The following is a 16,331-nucleotide window of genomic DNA, read 5'->3' as shown; positions in this document are numbered from 1 at the left end:
CCAACTATATATATATATATATATATATATATAATATTAAATCAAACACTGAATGTATGAATACCATTAAATCTTAATAAGTATAATAAATAGTCAATGGTGTGTCTGTGTTATTAAATATCAATAAATTAAATATATTAATACATAAACATATGTGTAGACATGAAAACTGTGTATAAATATATGTTTACTTCTATATACAACATTTTCTTAATGTTGAGTTTCAACGCTTCTTTCTATATTCTGGTTATAAGACCTCTGTCGGATAAACAGTCAGCATATACACTGTTCCAGCTTGGGATCTGGCTTTTCAAATCCTTAACAGTATCTTTCGTAGAGGAAAAAGGGTTTTTTGGTGTCATGCTTAAAACGTCTTTGCCAAACTCCAGGTCAAAGAATTTCTGTTGTTTCCTTGTAAACGTTTTCCAGTTTTACGTTCTTGAGTTATGTCTAAGGTTTCCTTTCAGAGTTGGAGTGGAAGAGGTGAGGTCCTTTCACTTTTACTTATTTTTTCATTGACTTTATGGGGGTGCCGTTGGGAGGTCCCTCTACTTTCAGATGGCCATTTGGCCGTTTCCACACAGTTGCTGAACGGGCAACCCTCCCGACATTGCATGGCTTCAGTGTCTAGAGTCGGCCATGTTTGCCGAGACTAGTCCTGGAGCCCCTCCTGTGATCTAGTTGCTCCTTTGCCTGTCCCTTCGCCGTTGTCACACTGACTTTCCTTTACTGTAGCCTTGTCCGTTTGCAAATGAGGTCGTGTGATTCCTCCAACTCTTTCCTTTTTGCAATGGCCTTGGCCATTGCCATTTCTATTACTTTCCAAATAGGTGTTAGGATCAGCTCATCTGCATCTAGAACACATTCTGCTGGGATTTTTATTGGAATTGCTCCGAATCCATAGATACATTTCAGGAGAGTTGACATCGTAATGATGGTAAACATTCTGGCCATGACCTCCGAGTGTTCATCCATTGATTTGGGTGTTCTTGCACTTCTTCAGCATTTCCCCGTTTTCAGCAGGTGCGCGTCCTGATTGGACACTCCTTTACCCCCCTCCTGCCTGCTTTCATGTGTGGGCCACACCAGCTGCTCACAGCTGCCCTGGGAGCTGAGCCAGGCGGGCTGAGAGCATGCTCCTACCCCCATTACTTAGGTGAGGAAACTCATGCCCAGAGGTCTGAGGTGACAAAGAGTGCTGGTCCTCTGGACCACAGAGCTGGGGCCCCCTCAGAGTAGCCTAGTCCAATCCCATGCTGTGAGAGGTGGGACCTCTGAGGGCCAGAGAGAGAGGAAAGGCAGGGCCAGGCCCCTTGTGGAGGTGGTGGCAGAGCGGGGTCAGAGACCTCAGGCAAGTGGGTTCCCTCTTGGGATTCTGTTCCCTCCTGTGCGGCTGGAGGGACAGTAACTCCCGCAGAGCATCACCGAGGTGGGAAGGAGATGGTGCACCAGAGTGTGAGGGCCCAGGCCTGATGGTGATGGTGACAAAGATGAGGAGGCAGAGCACGATGGATGCCCAGGGAGGTGCGGAAAAGGATGTCTCAGGGGGCTGGGAGGGCACTGGCAGGGCCCTAACCTGTGTAGGAGGAACCTCAGAGCTGGGGAGCCATGAGCCGAGGGGTTCTGGCTTCCTGAAAGGAGATGGGGCGTGGTAGGGGCAGTTTGGGAGGGTGGGAAGCTGGGTATCGTGAGAGAGTGTTGAGAGGCAGGGTGTCACCCCCAAGACACCCGGAGCCCCTGGGGCAGTGGCAGCAGGCTGTAGTGGGTGGAGCACACAACTGAACTCAGAGGGTTCTGCTGCCTCTTCCTAGCTCTGTGCCACAAGGGGAGTGTCTTGACTCTTGGAGCCTCACTTTCCTCACCCGAGGAATGGGCCTGGTCACCCCCTCCCGGCAGGGACATCTGGTAACAACATGTAGGCCCATAGAAGAAATGGCAAGGGAATAGTGGCAAAAAACGTATGCGTAATAGTAACTGGAAATGAGTGAGTTGAGGAATGCTTGTTGGTCAACAAGAGCGAGAGGAGTGAGAGGGCCCAGGCCCAGGTGGGGGCAAAGGCCGTGAAGCTGCGCAGGTACCCGCACACCTCCTGCGAGGGCCTGGTGCACGGTAGGTTCTGGGGAAATGCTTGGGGGAGAGGCGGTGTGGGCCTCTGTGGCTGGGGGGCCTGTGGAAGGCCCGGGATTGGGGCAGGGCTGGGGCAGGGCTGGGGAGGGGCTGGGGGGAGGTGGGAGGCCCGCCTGGATGTCCAGGTTGCCCTGTGGGTGAGGAGGTAGGCCACCTCCAAGGGGACCAGCCTGACCGTCCTGGGGGACCCACAGTCTGGCTGCCTTCCCCAGGGCCCTCCAGCCTCCTCTCTGATCTCTTCCTCCCTGCCCAACCTGTAGGGTGTGGGGCAGTGTGCCCCAGGGGTGCCGACCGTGAGGAAGGGGTGTGGACAAGGGAGAGTGCTGGAAACCTGCAGGCCTGGGGACTTGGTGACCNTCCTGTGCAGCTGGAGGGACAGTAACTCCCGCAGAGCATCACCGAGGTGGGAAGGAGATGGTGCACCAGAGTGGGAGGGCCCAGGCCTGATGGTGATGGTGACAAAGATGAGGAGGCAGAGCAGGATGGATGCCCAGGGAGGTGCGGAATAGGATGTCTCAGGGGGCTGGGAGGGCACTGGCAGGGCCCTAACCTGTGTAGGAGGAACCTCAGAGCTGGGGAGCCATGAGCCGAGGGGTTCTGGCTTCCTGAAGGGAGATGGGGCTTGGTAGGGGCAGTTTGGGAGGGTGGGGAGCTGGGTATCCTGAGAGAGTGTTGAGAGGCAGGGTGTCACCCCCAAGACACCCGGAGCCCCTGGGGGCAGTGGCGGCAGGCTGTAGTGGGTGGAGCACACAACCGAACTCAGAGGGTTCTGCTGCCTCTTCCCAGCTCTGTGCCACAAGGGGAGTGTCTTGACTCTCGGAGCCTCACTTTCCTCATCCGAGGAATGGGCCTGGTCACCCCCTCCCGGCAGGGACATCTGGTAACAACATGTAGGCCCATAGAAGAAATGGCAAGGGAATAGTGGCAAAAAACGTATGCGTAATAGTAACTGGAAACGAGTGAGTTGAGGAATGCTTGTTGGTCAACAAGAGCAAGAGGAGTGAGAGGGCCCAGGCCCAGGTGGGGGCAAAGGCCTTGAAGCTGCCCAGGTACCCGCACACCTCCTGCGAGGGCCTGGTGCACAGTAGGTTCTGGGGAAATGCTTGGGGGAGAGGCGGTGTGGGCCTCTGTGGCTGGGGGGCCTGGGGCAGGCCCGGGATTGGGGCAGGGCTGGGGCAGGGCTGGGGCGGGGCTGGGGCGGGGCTGGGGGGAGGTGGGAGGCCCGCCTGGATGTCCAGGTTGCCCTGTGGGTAAGGAGGTAGGCCACCTCCAAGGGGACCAGCCTGACCGTCCTGGGGGACCCACAGTCTGGCTGCCTTCCCCAGGGCCCTCCAGCCTCCTCCCTGATCTCTTCCTCCCTGCCCAACCTGTAGGGTGTGGGGCAGTGGGCCCCAGGGGTGCTGACCATGAGGAAGGGGCGTGGACAAGGGAGAGTGCTGGAAACCTGCAGGCCTGGGGACTTGGTGACCTCTCCGGCACCCTGTCCCTCATGGCTGCCTGCTCCTGCTTTCCAGATGAGCTGCCATATCTCAAGTGCCTTCCGCACACAGGGCTCAAACTCACACCTGTGGCTTTGGTGACGGCCCCACACTCCTCCACGAAAAGGCACGTGCCTACTGTGCGCACATGGGGGTCCCGGGAGTTTCCCAGGTCGAAGGTGCCAGAAATGGCACGTATCATTCACCATACCAGGGCTGGGGCCCCAGGCACCCTTCGCCCCTCACCCCAACATCTCCAGCCACGCACCTGGAAACCTCAAGGGCACTTCCTCTCCTTCGGAATCACAGAGTGTCCATTTGGCTAAGCAGAGACCCAGCGGCCAGGGAGGCAGAAAGGCCAGCAACAAGACAGAATCCCACCTGAAGCCCGTCTTTAAGGGAGGGGGTGCGGACAGAGCCAGTTTCCTGGGGGTGCGACCTATGTGGTCCCACGAGACCCTGCACTCACAAGGGCTCCACACGTGATTCAAGGCTGCAGTGTTGGTCCTCTTGGGATTCTTAACGATCGGTGAGCAAGGGGGCCCACGTTTGCATTTTCTACTGCACCTGGCAAATTATGTAGCTGGCTCTAGGTCAGCATCCAGGGCGGGCCAGGAGAGGAGAAGCTCTTCTGGGGGGGGGGGCGTCAATCTGGAGGGCAGGGGCCCTTTCACTACTCCAGCCCTCTTCTTCACCTGGGGCCTTGTCCTCCCTACCTGCAGACATGACCAGGGCACCTGAGGAAGCCCTGGACTCTGTGCCTGCCCACTACTGAGCCCTTCCCGGGGGACTTCTGTGTCTCTGCCCTCACTGCTGTCCACCGGAGAAGTAGCGGAACCAGCCGCACCCTCCGCAGGCATCACCCGGCCCTCGAGATCACCAGGACCTGGGCCTGGCCTTGACCACACTGGAACAGCCCCGCTTCCAGTGGAGGGCTCCCGAGGCCCAAGCAAGTCTCGGGTCACTGCCACGGGCAATGGGCTTTCCGGGTCTATAGCAGCTCTGATTTCATTAAATCTACTCTCAGCAACAACGATCCTCCTTCTGCCTGCTGGAAGGGAGAGGATGTCACCTTGGGGCCTACCTCATTGTCCCCAGGGGTTCATCCCAGGGATGAGGTCCTGAGCTTGGGTGGATGATGATGGCAGAGTTTGACGCCAGCACCTCCAAAGGGGGGGAGGGGAGACAGGGAGATGTGTCCTGGTGGGCAATTGTGGATCCTGCCTCTTGGTGGGAGCGAGGGGGTCACCAACCCCCACCCTCGACCCCACCCCTCCCCCTGCTTCCCGCCCCCTCCATGGGCGACTGGCTGTCCTGCACCCAGTAGGAAATCAGGAGACCTCGCACACCAAATCCTCTCAAAACTCCCGCTCTCCACACTCACAGGTGCCCCCACGGTCTCCAGCACCCTGCCCGCCTCTTCGGCAGAGGCGAGCCCTCTGACCCCATCCCAGAGAGCTGACCGCGGGCCACTCAGAGCACAGGGAACGCAGGAAAAGCCCCACTCCATTTGCAACTTTAATGTGACACTGATACCAAACACACAACATCACGACAACAGCACACAGTGAAAGCAGCAGGGCGTAGACAGCTTCGTCTCGCGTGCCATCTCCGATGGGCAGGCAGAGGCGGCCTAGACTGCTGTGTGAACACAGAGTCTGGGGAGGCACTCTGGCTGGATGAGAGATGGCTGCCTTTCGTCAGCGTTGTCTGCAAACACAGGACACGGGGGCAAAAACGAACGGAAATACAGATGAAACAGTGAGGGACATGGAGAACAAAAGAAGGGGCTGTGCACACTCCCAGGGCTTCCCCCTCCCCGTGCCAGGCCTTCTGCTGACTTCTCACGGACCCTCCCGGCCCCCCCTCCAGGCTCTCATTTCACGCCTGAGAACCTTACTGGATCCAGGAGAAGAAGTTGGCACTCGTTCTGGCCGCATTTCTAGTCCGGATGGTGGAGCTGGTGCTAGGGCCATCTAGGAGGCTGGTGTTGGCCCCGCCGTTGGGGCCACTGCTGATGCCAGCTCTCCAAGTGGCTCTCCCGTTGGCACGGTTGCTATTCAGAATGTACTGATGGTATCTGGCCCAGAAGGCAAAGGGGATCCTGGCCCAGGCGTCGCCAAAATCTCCATCCTCGTCCCAGGTCAGGAGCTCCACCTGTATGTCGTCCCAGCTCCACCGTCCAATCAGAGCTTCATCCCCGATGTTCATCTGGGCCCTCATCTGGGCCCTGGCATGTTCCTCGGCCATATCCACATCCATCGTCTTGAAAGCGTCATCCACGGCCTCCAGGAAATGGGCCCTCCATTCCCGGGGGTCTCGGTTCTGATACTGCAATGCAGGGAGAGCCATCATCCTAACTGCCACCGGATGTATGTTCGCCGAGCACCTGCTTCCCACGGTATACCCTCCTGTGCGCTGAGCATGATCACAATAACAATGAAGACCACCGGACTCGAGCTCCTCTCATTCTGGACCAGGCCCGGGGTTTCGCCCCCCCTCCCCTCACCTGGGCAAGCCACCCAGGAAGCTTTGTGAGCTTCAGTGTCCGCACCGGACACGCAAACGGCGTGAGGAGCCCATGCCCGAGAAACAGAGAAGCTATGGGAAGTGCCAGGCCCTGGCCCTGGCCTTGGCCTCGGCCCCGGCCCCCCAGCCCCCCCGCCCCAGGGGCTCTCTGTTACCTGGGCAATGAATCTCAGCACCCTCATCTTGCTGGTCTCATGTTGGGCCCGCAGTCCCCAGAGGAACTCATACTCAGGTGGGCTGCTGTTGGGGATCTTCTTGTACTCCAGGTACCTCAGGGGAGAGGAAGAGGAACTTTGGCCTCCAGCCAGGCAGACCCGTTGCCCAGCGAATGGCTCCCAGGGGGCCCCCTTCCAGACCCAAGGCAGCCGCTCAGCTCCTGCAGGAGAACTGTCCTGACCCTCCGGCCGGTGCCCCACTCCCAAGCTCACTACCCAGGGTTTCTGCTTGCAGTACTGAGCCCTTCAAAACCCTGGGCTGCCTGTTCCTGCCCAGCAGCCACAGGGAGGTGTGTGGGTGGTGGGGGGGGGAGGGGCACATGTAGAGTGTTTGTCCACGGTAAGGCCACAGGTTTGTGCCCCTTCTCACAACGACCCCTGGATTCCTGTCGGGGGTGTTGCAAACCGGGGGGCCACTGCTCCGGGGCCCCTGCTCTGAGCACACCCCACCACAGCGTCTTGTCCGTGGCCCGCCCGAGCCCTGGGACAGCCCACCACGGAAGAGGACTGTGGAGGGAAGAAACGGTCCACCGAGAGCTGCGCACTTCAAGTACGCCCCGGACCCTGTGGGTGTGCACACGTTCCCCGGGACCGAGGACTGCTTGGGNGGGGGGAGGGGCACATGTAGAGTGTTTGTCCACGGTAAGGCCACAGGTTTGTGCCCCTTCTCACAACGACCCCTGGATTCCTGTCGGGGGTGTTGCAAACCGGGGGGCCACTGCTCCGGGCCCCCTGCTCTGAGCACACCCCACCACAGCGTCTTGTCCGTGGCCCGCCCGAGCCCTGGGACAGCCCACCACGGAAGAGGACTGTGAAGGGAAGAAAGGGTCCACCCAGAGCTGCGCACTTCAAGTACGCCCCGGACCCTGTGGGTGTGCACACGTTCCCCGGGACCGAGGACTGCTTGGGCCCTGGCCAGTGAGTCAGGAGGCCTGAAAGGGCCGCTCGCCAGCAAGGGCCGGGCTCACATTTCCACTCTGGAGCCCCAGGTTCCTGGGATGGAAAGCAGGGGATATTCTCCTATAGCCTGCAGGGCCGGTGCTTGGGCGGTGGGGCGGTTGTAGTGCACCCCGCACCATGTTCTCAGTCGACGTGTGCCCCCTTTTCCCCAAGAATGCCCCGGCATTCTAATCCCCCTGGCTCTCACACTCGCCCTGACCCACACTCGCCCCGGAGACTCCATCCCTCCAGTGTTAAGACCCAGGGTGGGGAAATGGCTTCCTCAGCCGGACCAGCACGAGGAAGGCACGAGTGTGAGACAAAGTGAACTCGGTCAGTACTCACTTCTGCTTCACAAAGTCGTCTGTAATGAGCTTCCTCAGATCGCCAAGGAATGGGTGCCTCACCCTGAGGGCAAGGAAAGGAGTCCATGACTAGTGCCGGTGGCAGTGCCCGGGTGTGGGCAGGAGCACTGGCTACCAGGATTGAGAGCTTCCTGGCCCGTGGGGCAGCCCCGTGAGGCCTGGGCATGCAGCAGAGGTCCGACAGCCATGGCCGACATAGGGGTTTGATGGAGCCCCGAATTCTGATGGTTTCTCTTAGATCTCCTCTGGGGACACAGAGGGGACATGGAGCACAGAGGGGGCTGAGAGTTCAGGACCACGTCGCCATGCACCCTGGTGAGGCCCTCTGTGCTCTGCCTAGTCCGGGACGCCCACTCCCCGGCACCAGACCAGCAGGTGGTTGCAACCCCGAGGCCTCCTGTGCCCCAGGGACAACGCTGAGGGGCACTGGGAGCCCAGAGAGCCCAATCATACCCAGGGCGCAGTCCCATCTTGCGTAGTGCCTCCCAGAGGACAGCTGCCAGGGGAGATGAGGTACAAGAATTTGAAACAGGCAGGTGAGATGGGGGGTGGGGGGGGTCGGGGGGGTGGAGGCAACCGCCACCTGCAGGCCAGGCCACTCACCCTCGCTGGCATGGTTGCCATTCATGAAGATGACTCCCAGAATCACCAAGAGGAGACTCAGCCTGGGAGTGTCCTTGGTCCTAAAGGTGTAGAAAGAGGGATCCTGTCCAGCGGCCACCAGCCCAGGAGGCGACAGTCAGCTCACCCAACTGGCCTCTGCCAGATCGCTCCACTGGCTACAGGGCAATGCTCGCCCCTCTGCGCATGGCTTGCTACCCGATCCAGACAACTCGTGCTTCCTCCGCTGGCGATTACATCACTTCATCCCTCAGGTGTGGATGCTAACACCCCCTCGAGAGATTCTGCCCAGGACAGGGTTGGCCAGCCGGAGCAAACGCTTGCCAAAGGTGTGTGTCCACAGGCTCAGCCGCACCTTCCCCGCCCTTTGCCCATGGGGCGGACACTGGACAGAAAGCTCCCCCAGGACCGACCCCTCTGTCCAGCCACAGCCAGGCACTGAGCAGGAAGAGGAAAGCAACGAGAAGCCTGCTTTCTTGGAAGGAGGGGCGTGGGCGGACAGGGGCGCAATCCCGACTGCAGCAAGGCCTGGCCCATCTGGTAATCCCTTGACAATGGTAGGTGGGCACTGTGCTTAGGCCCTCCGGCCCCGTTTCCTTGTTTCTCTGAGAGGAGGGGGAGGCACCGCCTGGGAAGGCCACGACCCTCCTGCCCTTTCTCACTTTCCCAGGAGGCGAGCTGAAGAATCCTGCGTGCAGACGAGAATGTACAGATGTTCTTCCTTGTCGATCTCCTTCAGGTGGATCCCGAACTTCTACGCGGGGAGAGAACAGGACTGTGAGGTCAAAAGTCCAGGCCGAGTGTCCTCCAGGTGGTCACTCCATTCCCTGCCAGAACCTTTCCTGGGCAGGGGACCCGATGTCACAGGGGACGACAGAACAAGAGAGGGCGCGGAGGAACCGGCCTCTGGGAGCTCTGGCATTGGCCGAGGCAGCGGGGACCCCCTCAGGAGACCAGAGGCCTCCCAGAGCACAAGGGGGAGGAAGTAGGCAGTGGGCGCTCCCAGGTGGAGGAGCCGGGCAAGGCTTCCAGAGCAGGCAGTGCTGACACTGGGCCTCCGAAGGCTGCGGGGGGGCGCAAGGCTTCCCTGCCGCTCACGCCCCAGACAGCTGCCCCCCATCCCCCCACCCACCTTTTCCAAGGTGTATGTTGCTCGTTCAATGATCTCTGGGAAGTGTTCATCGTATTCTCGGATGACGTCCTTCAGCATGTCTGCAGGAGGAAAGAGGCGGCAAAGCACCTGGGCTGAGCAGGGGCCAGAGTCGCAGAGGGGAGCACAGTCAGGACCCCGCGGTGTACTGTGCCCTTGGAGCCATCAGGCAAGGCCTGACAGTTGGGGGTATCCGATGGCGGGGCTGGGGGGGATGACGCCACCGAGGAGGGATGAGGGAGGGGGGCAGGCAGAGCTCGGGGATGGGGTACAGTTGTCCACCTGAGCGCTTGATGGGGATCTTCTTGTAGTCCTTAATCATCAGATACTTCACCAACTTATTTGCCTGGAGAAGGGGAGGTGAAGGCAATATGGTGAGCTCAAAACACTGGCCAGCAAGGGAGGAGGAGGAGGAGGAGGAGGAGGAGGAGGAGGGAGAAGGGAAAGGGCAGGCTCCTTACCCTCTCTTGCAGAAGGGTCACGTTGCGGGGTGGCAAGCACAGCACGTGCCTCGAGGGTACCTGGGACCTCAGGGCCATCGGGGGCCGAGGGGCCATCTGAGCCCTCACTGTCAGTGGGGGCTGCGATGCTCTCCAGGTCGGTGGGACAGCAGGAGGCTCTCTCTCCTCCTCGCTGCTTTCATACTCATCATCCAGGTGCTTAGACTGCGGCATTGGGGAGAGGAGAGACCCAGGGCTACCAAGCTTACTGTGCCCAAGCCCCTGGCAACATCTTCCCCAGAGCAGGGGCTTGGAAATAAGAGTAGTGGGAAGAGCGGAGGACACGTGCAGAGGGCTTACTAAGTGCCAGGCACCGAGCCAATCTCTTTTCCCTCCAGGCCGGAGGGTGGTGACTACGTGGAGTAAGGACGTGCTAGCGCACTTGTGTGGTAGAAACTTGGACCAGCTGAGAGAAGAAGAGGGGAGGGGAAGAGGAGGGAAGCGAAGGGACAGGAGGGGAGGGGAGGGGAGGGGAGAGGAGAGAAGAGAAGAACAAGGGGGTCTGGAGAAGGCAGGGAGCTCTCACCTTCTTCGTCCTCTTGCCTCCCATCCTGGCCCAGGGCTCAGCACTGTTCTGAGCAGCAGCAGCTGCACTCTCAGGCTCGGGGGCGCTTGTGGCCATCTTGGCCTTGGCAGCAGCTGCTGCCACAACATTCTGAGGCTCCACCCACCGAGTCTTAGCGAGAGCCTTCCCAGACTTGGTCGTTTTGGGCCGAGTGGCTGCCCCCTCCCCGGAAGATGCTGGCTGAGGCACCCGGGAGGCGGCAGCACTGGGGCCCTCTCTGGCCACATCTCGGGCCGGGGTGGGCCTCCTGGGCCGTGGGAAGGCTATGCCACTGACACCAGCCGGCTGGGTGAAATCAAAGACATCATTCTGACCCAGAAAGACTGTCTTGAGCTGGGTGGCATCCACCTCACTGGCACATGGAGCCTGAGAGGAAGCACAGGCAGTACTGGGACCCTCAGTAGCGGCCTCCTGGGCCTGGGAGGCTGGCTGGGGCTGTGAGGAGGTTGCTGGAGCCCCAGAGGCAGCCATGTCACTGTTGACTGGCATCTGGGAGCTGTGCGGAGAAGCAAGGGTTGTCTCAGGGGTGGCTTCCTGAGCCTCGGCCGCATACGTCGTGGGTTGGGTATTGTCTCTCGAAGCCTGGTCTGTGGCCAGCGGGTGGTTAGTGACCACCTGATTGTAGACGGCCCGAGCAGCAGCGGCAGCGGCCCGAGCAGCGCGGTTGGAGGCGGCAGCTCGGGCTACATTGGCGGCCCGAGCCTCCGCCTCATTGGCAAGTGTTTCTGGATCCAGCTGAAGTGCCTCCACCAGAGTCTGGGCCAGCATAGGGTTTTCCAGTTCCCAGGGCTCATTCTGCAAGGCCAGACAGAAGGGTAAAGGAAGGCAGACAACTTTACACACTCGCATCATGCTTCCCTGTGCCGGCCAGCCCCCCCCCCCCCACCAGGGAGTCATCCAGCCCCTACCAAGACCCTTGCCGGACCCTCTTTCTCCCAGCAGGGAAGAGAAGGTTTGATTTGGAGTGGCTAAGCCGTCCTTCCCCATCAGCCCTCCCCTCTGCATAGAACCTCCCCTCCCCTCCCCTCCCAGTTTTGGCAGGGCCAGCAGGTGGCCAAGAAGGGGCCTCACCGCCAAGATGTGAAGGCCTGGACCCAAGCTCCCAAAGGCTCTGAGGAGACGAATGTCAAAGCTGGTGAAGGTGCCATAGCCTCCAAAAGCACCAAATTCTTCATACTCATTTCCTCCAACCATCTCTTCCTCCCCAACTTCATCACTACCCTCATCCATGTCTTCAGCGTTGTAGCGTTCGGATTCCAAGCGGAAGCTCCCCTCAGCCATGCTGGTGTCCCAAGAAGAAGAGAGCTCAGCCTGAGAGGAAGGATGAGGCCTCTGGGGGCAGGTGGGGGATCCAATGGAGGCATGATCTCTTGGGGCGGGGGTGGGGGGGTGGGGGGGGAGCACCCATCAGCCAGCCCCTTACTAGGCAGTAGGGGTTGGGGGTGAAGTCTGTCGGGGTAGATTCTGTCAGAGACGGAGCCATAGGAGAGGGGTAGAAGAGGTAAGAGGAGGTCGCCACACTGAAAGGTGGGGGCAGGCTCCCCACCCCAGTGGCTAGATTTGAATGGAGGGGTGGACTGGTGGGCTTGGGTCTGGAGAGCCCCAGAGGGGATGGATGCAGGGAGAGAAGGAGAAACAACGGGCCCGAATTTAAGGGCTGGAGCAGGGAGCCGGGACGAAGGGTGAGAAGATGAAATGTGAGGAGGGCTCAGACACATGGGGACTGCGAAAAGCTCTGGGAAACTGAATCCCAGGCACCCTTTGGGGAGGTCCGGGTGGGTGGGGGCATTCCGGTCAGGCTGGGCTCACACAGGAGCGCTAGGGGTAGATGGCATGGGGGCCTTGGAGTAGGTGACGCTCCACTGGGAGCGCCGGAGGTGTCAAAACCCAGGATTGCAACTCCGGGAAGGAGGCAAAGTGGTCAGCTGGGTGGGAGTGATCTAGGAGTGGCTGGGCGGGGATGGGGCCTGTGTGTAAGGCAGGTCAGCCCAGAGCACACGGGTCTGCGAAAGCGGTTAGGATCCGGAAGCCTGGGTCTGGCGGCGGGGCGGAGGGGACTCCTATCTGGACCACGGGTCTAACGGGGTTCGGGTTTTGAGCGCTTGGGCTTTGTTCGGCTCCCGGGTGGGGGGAGCGTTGCAGGGAGGTGGGGTGCGTTGTGCGGGAAGGGGTGGCGCAGCGTACCGGGTTCCACCCACCCTCTCCCGGTCCTGTCGGAGGCTGGATCCTTACCTTCCCTGGGGCTCCAATGGCGTCGGTCCTCAGCACCGGGAACCCCGCAGCCGCACCCTCGCCTACTGCTGCCAGCACAGCAGCTCCTACCACCCCGCCCCTTTTCTCCTCACACCCCCACCCCACGGCTGGCAGCCTGCGCATGCGCCGACCCCTCCAGCCCGCCGCTTTCCCAACAAAAGCCCTGTCCACCAGGTCCCCAGCGCGCAGGCGATTCCGCGGGTGGGCGGGCGGGATGGGGGGAGGTGTTTTTTTCCTTCTCGCCGGATCCCCCTTTCCACCCCCACCTCTGACTGCAGGTGCGACCTCGCGCCGTGTGGTGCAGTTCAACCCACCCAATCATCTACCCTCAGTACCTCCCACTTTTGCGGCTCTGCCCTCCACCTTTCCCCTAAGCTCCTCCAGTGCGCTCTGGAATCCACCACGCACCGGTTCCCCCAGCGTGATCCCTAGGTCACAAGTACAGAGGTCTCTAGCAACAAGGGAAATGCAAACAGAGGATACCAGTTCCCTCTGTGTTCCCCTCCACTGGGTCCACCACCTCTGTGGCCTCCTGACGCCCTGGGAACATCTGCTTCCTCGGTCAGTCTTTATGCGGCCTGCGCATCACAGCCAGATCTCGGCTGCGGCTTGTCTTCCTCTCACAGCTGCCCTGGGAGGTCGACGTCAGCATCCCCATTTTACAGGTCAGGAAGCTGAGGCACGGACACACTGCAGGGGCTAATTACACGAGGCCACAGAAAATGTAGCGTTCGGGCTCCAGGTTTGCCTAGCGCTGGCCCGGGGACCGAGGCATCCTCCCCTCTTCCGTTTCAGGGACAGCTCCCCACCCGCCTTCCCTGCCCTGTCAACATCTGTCCCAAACAAGCAAGCTTTGCACTGTCTGAGACCTAAGCTCAAGCTCATGCTCTGCACCTGGGAGGACACAGGTGGAGGCCCCCCCCAGCCCCACCTCTGCCTACTCTATGTGGATCCAGCCAGGTGTGGGAATTGCTGGTTGGGGTTCACTCTCCACTCTGACTCTCAGGCCTCTTTGCCGAGAGTGGCACACACATGCTGCCCCTTAGGCCCTCCTGGTGCCCACTGGAGCAGCCTGGACAACCGGGCCCTCGCGTGTCTGAGCCGTGGCAAGCCCTGATTCAGAGTAAATGTTTGTCCTGGTTCCTCCCAGGGATGGGGTCTGGGGCAGCCGTGGCCTTGCAGGAAGAAGCTGGGCCTGGCTTCAGAGTTCCAGGGATGGAGTGCTGGGCCAGTCTGTCGCTAGCTAGCTGTCTGAGCCTGCTCAGGCCGTTGGACATCTCTGAGACTGGTGTTTGCGTTGTGGCACTCTATGTGGGGGAGGGGTAGAGAAGGAAGAATACTGCCTGCTCAGCTGAATAAAAACTCAATAAAACTCCCAACCTCACAGGAAAGTTTGTTGGAGGGGCCCCCAGGGTCCCAGGATGTACACAAACCCACCCACCCAGGAATCAGCACTAGAAGGGCCCAATGTGCTGGTGGGTAGTGGGGAAGTGACCGAAAGGCAGCAGAGAGCTGAGCAGGCCCCCACATAGAGCACTACAATGCAGTGACTTCGGTTGCCCTGTCCTGGTGAATACCTAAGGTGCCGCCCTTTCCAACTTAACAGGTGCCCAGAGACAAGAAATATGGCCCAAATGAAAGAACAGATCAAAACTCAAGAAAAACAATTAAGTGATGAAGAGACAGTAAACCTATCAGAGGCAGAGTTCAAAACACAGGTAATCAGGATGCTCACAGAAATGGTTGGGTATGATAAAAAAATAGAGGAAGAAATAAACATTCAACCAGAACAGAATGAAGAAACAAGAAATCAAAAAAATGAGGAGAGGCTTAGGAACCTCCAGGACAACTTTATACATTCCATCATCTAAATGAAAGGGGTCCTAGAATGAGAAGAGGAAGAACAAGAAATTGAGAACTTATGTGAAAAAAATACTGAAGGAGAATGTCCCCAATCTGGCGAAGGAAATAGATAGACTTCCAGGAAGCCCAGAAAGCTCAGAGAGTCCCAAAGAAGTTGGACTCAAAGAAGCACACAGCAAGGCACATCATAATTACATTACCCAAGATTAAAGAGAAGGAGAGAATCTTAAAAGCAGCAAGAGAAAAGGAGACAGTTACGCACAAAGGAGTTTCCATAAGACTAGCAGCTGATTTCTCAAAAGAAACCTTGCAGGCAAGAAGGGGCTGGAAAGAAGTATTCCAAGCCATGAAAGACAAGGACCTAGACCCAAGATGACTCTATCTAGCCGAGCTATCATTGAGAATGGAAGGGCAGATAAAGTGCTTCCCAGATGAGGTCAGGTTAAAGGAGTTCCTCATCACCAAGCCCTTATTATATGAAATGTTAAAGAGACTTATCTAAGAAAAAGAAATCTAAAAAACAAACTAAGCAAACAACTGCAGCAGAAACAGAATCACACAAATGGAGATCACATGGAGGGTCATCAGTGGGGAAGGGTAGAGGGAGACTGGGGGAAAAGGTAGAGGGAATAAGAAGCATAGGTGGTAGTTACAAAATAGACAGGGGGAGGTTAAGAATAGTGTAGGACATGGAGAAGCCAATGAAGTTATATGTATACCCCAGGACATGAACTATGCTGTTGGGAGGGGGGTGCAGGTCAGAGGGGGATCAATGGGAGGAAAAAAATGGGATAACTGTAATAGCATAATCAATAAAACATACTTAAAATAAAAGATGGAATAAAATGAAAAGAAAGAAAAATTAAAAACAAAATGGGAAGAAAAGCGGATATAAATTCCAGTATGGTTTTTGGTAAAAAGCACTGGTCAGTTTGAGGTGGGAACATGGCATTTTGTATTACCCTATGGCAGTTTGTCAAGGCTTTCTCTTCTAGGGTCTGCTCACCTTCCGCGGAATCGTGTTACCCAGGAAGGGCTGAAGAGACACAAGCAGCTGACAAGGGAGGTTGCTATGCAACAGCAGAGGAAAGCCATTCAGCCAGGCAGAATTGATATTGGTCACTGGATAGTAAAAGCTCTGGTCCTAGCAATAGCTTCTTATGCATACACAGGAGTCCTGGAGAGGCTGATATAAAAAACTAATGGAAAAGTCCAGTATGGCCCTGCCTAGTGGATTGAGTGCTGGTCTGGGAACCAAAGGGTCGCAGGTTTGATCCCCACTCAGGGCACATGATTGGGTTTCGGGTCGGGCCCCAAGTGGGGGGCGCAAGAGAGGTAACCACAAAGTGATATTTCCCTCTCTTTCTTCCTTTCCCTCTCTCTAAAAATAATTATATAAAATCATTTTAAAAATAAATAAAATAAAGGTCCAGTAAGCTTTGTGTAAAAAGTACATAATTTGAGATGAGAACATAGCACTTCCTGCCTCCAAAGCAGACTCACTGGTCGTCCTGGAAGCCAAGAGGCATTCATATCCTTGCATAGGACCTGAGTAAGTGTTCCTTGCGCTTCCCAGTCTGCATATCGACGAACCAGGCTGAGAGCTGTCCAGCGGCCTGAGCAGGCTCAGACAGCTAGCGAGCGACAGACTGGCCCAGCACTCCATCCCTGGAACTCTGAAGCCAGGCCCAGCTTCTTCCTGCAAGACCACGGCTGCCCCAGACCC

At 58.0% G+C, this 16,331-nt stretch overlaps 1 protein-coding gene and 2 non-coding genes across 6 annotated transcripts; all 3 read right to left on the bottom strand.

Moving 5' to 3' along the window:
- Nucleotides 1-5,099: 5,099 nt before the first annotated feature.
- On the bottom strand, nucleotides 5,100-12,836 carry LOC119001038 (melanoma-associated antigen D4). 4 transcript variants are annotated; one of them, XM_037066190.1, is made up of 13 exons: nucleotides 12,722-12,834; nucleotides 11,561-11,821; nucleotides 10,451-11,284; nucleotides 9,886-10,089; nucleotides 9,707-9,770; nucleotides 9,407-9,486; nucleotides 8,937-9,028; nucleotides 8,257-8,336; nucleotides 8,107-8,149; nucleotides 7,634-7,696; nucleotides 6,290-6,404; nucleotides 5,506-5,936; nucleotides 5,100-5,315 (listed from the first exon to the last, which is right to left on the bottom strand). In XM_037066190.1, the coding sequence occupies exons 2-13, from the start codon at nucleotides 11,768-11,770 to the stop codon at nucleotides 5,306-5,308; spliced, it is 2,226 nt and encodes a 741-aa protein (XP_036922085.1). In that variant the 5' UTR covers nucleotides 11,771-11,821; nucleotides 12,722-12,834; the 3' UTR covers nucleotides 5,100-5,305. The 4 variants fall into 4 exon arrangements, 3 of the variants coding, with proteins under 3 accessions (XP_036922085.1, XP_036922087.1, XP_036922088.1); XM_037066192.1 differs by having other exon boundaries at nucleotides 11,561-11,800; XM_037066193.1 differs by having other exon boundaries at nucleotides 11,561-11,771; nucleotides 12,722-12,797.
- LOC119001045 (small nucleolar RNA SNORA11) lies at nucleotides 6,668-6,797 on the bottom strand. Its single transcript, XR_005069475.1, has one exon. It is a non-coding gene; the product is annotated as a small nucleolar RNA SNORA11 (small nucleolar RNA).
- LOC119001044 (small nucleolar RNA SNORA11) lies at nucleotides 6,970-7,099 on the bottom strand. The gene has a single exon (XR_005069474.1). It is a non-coding gene; the product is annotated as a small nucleolar RNA SNORA11 (small nucleolar RNA).
- Nucleotides 12,837-16,331: the final 3,495 nt, after the last annotated feature.

This window comes from Sturnira hondurensis, unplaced genomic scaffold (genome assembly GCF_014824575.4).
Source record: "Sturnira hondurensis isolate 20B ecotype Veracruz unplaced genomic scaffold, ASM1482457v3 Scaffold0016561, whole genome shotgun sequence".
NCBI classification, from domain to species: Eukaryota; Metazoa; Chordata; class Mammalia; order Chiroptera; family Phyllostomidae; genus Sturnira; species Sturnira hondurensis.
This window is presented reverse-complemented; position numbering and strand designations above follow the sequence as displayed.